The following is a 5,000-nucleotide window of genomic DNA, read 5'->3' as shown; positions in this document are numbered from 1 at the left end:
AGAGAGAGAAAGAGAGAGAAAGAGAGAGAAAAAAAAATTTATTAATTAGTGTTTCTGACACTGTCGAGTAGAATCAGGAACATGCCACACCTACGCCAATCATGGGTGGCATGATAGTCTTAGACTCTGGACCGAGAGGTACGCACACTCACCTCTGAGGTGTCTAATATGGGTTTGATTCTCAGCCCAGCTCAAAAAAAAATTCAACGGGGTTTTTCAGATGCATGCCTGGTGTTGGCGTCATGGTTAGGGTGGTGGGCTTAGCATCTGAGGGTCCTGAGTTCAAATCCTGCTCTGCTGTTTAATTAACACCAGATGGGGTTGACTCTGCCTGTCGTCCTTCTGGGGTCGGCAAAATGAGTGCCAGCTTGCTGGTATCCTGTATCGGAGTGGTGACCCGTCCAGGATTTTGCCCAATAGTCAAGGAGACTGCTTTGGCAGCACCAACGCTATGCACAGGGTATGGTCCCAATGGATGGATGGATGTGCATTATGCACGGTGATACATCGATGTTTATGCTGTCGCTATTAAACTACGTGGTCTATCTGCGAGCTCCTTTGGTGGAAGCTAAATATCACATGATGTCCCCTCACAAACAGTAGCTGAGTTAATTCCTGCACCATCACCATGGCTGAACTCCAAATTCCTGCCACCTCCAGTCGAATGCAAGGCCTTGTCAGAGCCGGTTTGTGAAAGACGGAGCAAAAAGGTTCCCAGGCTGACCCAACAAGAAGGAGGGAATAATTTGAGTCATTAAATAAGTAGTAGAAGTAGCAGTAGTAGTCCTCCGAGCCCATATGAGAGGTAATGTGTTTTTTTTCCAACTTTAAGCAGTCATTTGAATTAATGGCACTTGTCCACAGGTCGTGGCAGTAGAACGTGTGGTGCAACTTCCCGTGCTTGCACCTTGCCTCGCAAGCCTGCTTCAGTCTTACACCAATGCCAAATCAATGCATCCGAGACTCGCAGGCCTGTGTTCTGCCACTGAAGAGAGTGTGCGCATGGCAGGAACCCTTGCCTTCTGGGCCAGCAAGCCCATTCTCACCGTCCTACAGCCACACAGTGGGTTGGATGGAGTTGGGATGATTATTGATCGTTTTTGTCTGCTATCGGTGCGGAATTGACAGAAATTTTTTTTTTGCCCCCCCCCCCATTGTCCAAGTTTAAAAACTATCTTCCTTTTTGTAGTTGCGTTCGCTGATTCTCTTGCTTGCATCGGCCTGGACGTGCTTGAAGAGCAACTGCCTTTTCTGCACCAACCTCCTGAGAAGGTTCTCCAATGCTACTCAACACACATGTTGCCCACCACTCATTGAAGATCTGAGGATTTTCGCAATTTTAATGTTATTATAAAGACTTGGTTAAAGTAGACATTTTATTTCACATCGTCGGTGTGTGGAGTGAAAACAATTCTTGTGAGTTGATGAATCAAAAACTGACTTACAATGTCACAACATTTATAACAAACAGTTCATCATCCACATGAACTTCATTGGCACCGTGTTCTGCTAGGCCAGTAGGATGGGACAAAATACTTGGCTCTTTAGCCGTTAATCAAATGACCTGCATCTGCATGTCCCCGTTCCTGTACCGCAGGTAGCAGCCATGGCAACCGACTCGGCAATGGCGATGTTCCGCGTGACACAAGGCGTGGTGAGCAGCAGCATCGGGCTAGCCCAAGGGCTCGCCAATTCGGTCACCAACTCTGCTCTGACAGCCACAGAGAGATGCATTGACCTGTGTCTGCCACCAGGTGCCGATGAAAAAGGCAAGTTGAGGATGGAGAAATGAATATTCAGTACTTCCTTGTTTATCATCCTAATAGCTCACAAATCATTAGCTAACAATGTGATTAATAATCCGGGCAAGAAACATCAGCAAAGTGAATACGTTGCATCTTTAGTAAAGTTCATGACACTGTTTCGATGAAATTGACTGGTTCTGTGTTTTTTTTGTTTTTTTCCTTCCTCCTATGAGTCATATAGCATGACAACATGTAAAACCAGAAAGGCACTCAGTAGAGCACATACGTCCGCCACGTAATCCACAGGTCTTCACTAAAATCTCCTGATCTTCACTAAAATCGAATCAGTTCGTCCTTGTCACACTCCCAGCATGTCCACAACTTTTTGAGATATCTTGTACACATGCAAACAGACAGAAAGAGGGGTGAAAACATAACCTCCTTCACCTCCGGTGGTGGAGGTAATGAAATATCACACACCTAAAATGCTTCTCAATGTCAACCATTTTAATATGTACCAGCAGCTTGTGAAGATGGTAAACTTGCACGATGCCACGTTTCCCTCCTCGTTACGATTTACATTCATTCTTCAACCCTCCTTCACATAGCTTTAGCAAACGCAGCATGGGAGGCAAATGCAGACGACTCTGGGGGAACGGTGAGCGCAGGATGGCGAGTGCGCAAGCAGGCGTACTCCCGAGGACACCGTATGGGAGCCATCCTATCTACGACGAGCACGAGGGTGACACGCTATACCGTGGTGCAGCTGAGCACCGCACGTGATGCTCTTACCTGCATTCTCGACGCACTGGGTGTGGTATGAACCACATGACAAGAACTCTCACCAAACGATTCAGCCTAATGAAGTGGTGGCTGTTATTTAAGCAGGATTGGTTGTCTTGTTTTGTCAGCACAGTGCTGACCTGTTGTTGAGATGTTTCATCTCTTTCCAGCTGGAAGCGGCACAGAGTGGTTTGGTGTCAGCTGAGAAAGTTATGTTGGCCACCAAAGCCTTGGCTGAACGTGCAACCAGCAGGCTGACTGGCAAAAGCAAAGAGAACACTGAAAAAGCAGTGGTAGTCAGGACTGGCAGAAGCAAAGAGCGCACCGAAAAAGCAGAGGTAATCAGGACAACAACGTTGCTTTGCCACAGTCATTATCGAAAGTACCAACTCATGAATTTAATTGTAAATTTGTTCCATTTAATGATAACATGAGTTCCCTTACAAAGAAGTTCGATGCAGGAGGAGGCCGTTCATCTCATCAAGTTTGTGCAATGGTTGCCAACATATGGTCTGGTATTTATGTAATGCATCTGGAAGAAAGAAGTGGGGTGTAAATGTAAATAAAGAAAACTGAGCAAAATAAGGGAAGGGTGGATGATAGAAAAGAAGGGAGAAGTTAGAAAAGAGGAAGGAGGTTGGAGTAGATTGCGGTAAAGGGAAGTGCGGGAAGAGGAGTGGATAGATAATACGGGTATCATCCAAAATTTTCCCTCTGTTATAGGTAACTAACTAACTATACATGTGGAAGTATCACAGTGACGATAAATGAAGAGCTTTGAGTTTGTTTATAGGGTTGTCCATTGTATGTATCATATATAAGATTGTATAAGTATCGTTTTTACTCTGCAGGCCCTTTACTGAGGCTTGTCATGAGCTGGGAGTATAGCAAAGCCCTGGAGGTGTAATTGACTGATATCTCATAGAAAGGTGTGTTATGGCCACAATGGTGGCATGACCCACTCGGTGCAATGCAATCACAAGAACGGCCAAGTACACATTAGCCCATCCATCCATCGGGACCATACTCTGTGCAGAACGTTGGTGCTGCCTAAGCAGTCTCCTTGGCTATTGGGTACAATCCTGGACGGGTCGCCACTCCGACACAGGGTGCCAGCAAGCTGGCACTCATTTTGCCAACCTCGGAAGGATGACAGGCTGTCAACCCTACCTGGTATTAAATCAACAGCCAAGTGGGTTTTGAACTCAGGATCCTTGGATCCCAAGCCCACCACCCTAACCATTAAGCCAACACCAGGCATTATAGATTAGCCCCTTATATTAATAATCGCAGTCGTTGAACTAGAACGGCACTCGGTAGAGCACATTCATCCACAAGGCTGAACAGTTTATGTTTTGTATCCCACTGTCTACCAGCAGTCGTCAGACACCCAACCTGTCCACCAAATTTTGTCCCAATAAGTCCACAACTTTATGAGATATCTTGCTCAAGGACAGACAGGTAGACAGGCATGAAAACATAACCTCTGTTGACATTCGGTGGCGGTGGTAATAATAAACAGTTGTCATTTTGATAACGAATCATGTACAGGTTCTTAAGCTTCAAGTACTTTCATTCCAGTTACTCAGAAATATGTTGGTTGTTCAATAAATGCATAGTGCACTTATTAGAATCTTTCCATGTTCAGAATCACAAGGGTGAGTGATACCTACACCTGGATTTCCAAACACAGAGAACACAAACGACGTGGACGACATAAAAAGGGCATTGATCATTTCAGAGGTCCATTTTGTTTCAAGGCTTTGAGCACATTAAGTAGGTTAGAAATGCAGACGGAAATCTGGAACAGGCAGACAGGTCGAGGAGGAGAGAACAAAACCTCCAGGCACTCCGAAGCATGGAAATTCTGTCAACGCAGCACCAACAGCAAGGCCAACAAGCACCTTCTGGCTCACAGCGGGAAGGCCTGAGTTGATCTCATGTCACTCACTCACATCCCTTTTGAATTTGAATGGCAGCAGTTACTCGCTTTTGTCGAGGTGGCTCGTTATCCATTCTGTTTTAGCTCATATTTGTCCCCAGCCTCCCTTTGTCACCTGTCCTCTGCTCGCTGTGCTTCTCTCACCCCTTGTTATCCTTGAATTGGTGCCCTGAGGCTAACTTTCCCAAGATTTGTAGAGTCTGCAAATAGTGTAATGTCAAATCTCTTTTCACCCCTTCCTCCAGCTCTGACCAGTTTTCGCTGCTCTCTTATCCCAAAAATGAAAACTGTTCCACAGAGTGAGGATCGGATGTAGTGCTTCCCCTCACCCAACCCAACCCCCCCCCAACTTCCTCCCCAAGGTGGGGTTCGGGTGCATTGCTCACATCCATGATTGCTATCTTGTACATCGATTGCATTTTTCACAGGTCCAATGGAGGTCCGTGGAGTCGAGCTCACCGTGACCATCTCATCCTCGACCAAAACAATAGATGGTCTTCCGTTTGGCCAAGTGGAAGGGTCCTTTGTGA

The 5,000-nt window shown here is 46.0% G+C and overlaps 1 protein-coding gene across 2 annotated transcripts in view; it reads left to right on the top strand.

Annotated features, from left to right (window-relative positions):
- LOC147017526 (uncharacterized) overlaps window positions 1-5,000 on the top strand; it is a 29,100-nt gene that overhangs the window by 2,789 nt on the left and 21,311 nt on the right. For both annotated transcript variants that reach the window (XM_085847242.1, XM_085847243.1), the window contains 5 exons: window positions 865-1,063; window positions 1,190-1,272; window positions 1,598-1,769; window positions 2,354-2,562; window positions 2,699-2,866. In XM_085847242.1, coding sequence (XP_085703368.1) covers window positions 865-1,063; window positions 1,190-1,272; window positions 1,598-1,769; window positions 2,354-2,562; window positions 2,699-2,866 — 831 coding nt within the window. The remainder of the gene's footprint in view (window positions 1-864; window positions 1,064-1,189; window positions 1,273-1,597; window positions 1,770-2,353; window positions 2,563-2,698; window positions 2,867-5,000) is intronic.

This window comes from Eptatretus burgeri, chromosome 11 (genome assembly GCF_056783735.1).
Source record: "Eptatretus burgeri isolate ZD-2024b chromosome 11, Ebu_testis_v1, whole genome shotgun sequence".
Classification (NCBI taxonomy): domain Eukaryota; kingdom Metazoa; phylum Chordata; class Myxini; order Myxiniformes; family Myxinidae; genus Eptatretus; species Eptatretus burgeri.
Note: the sequence above shows the minus strand (reverse complement) of the source record. Positions and strands in the feature narration are given on the sequence as shown.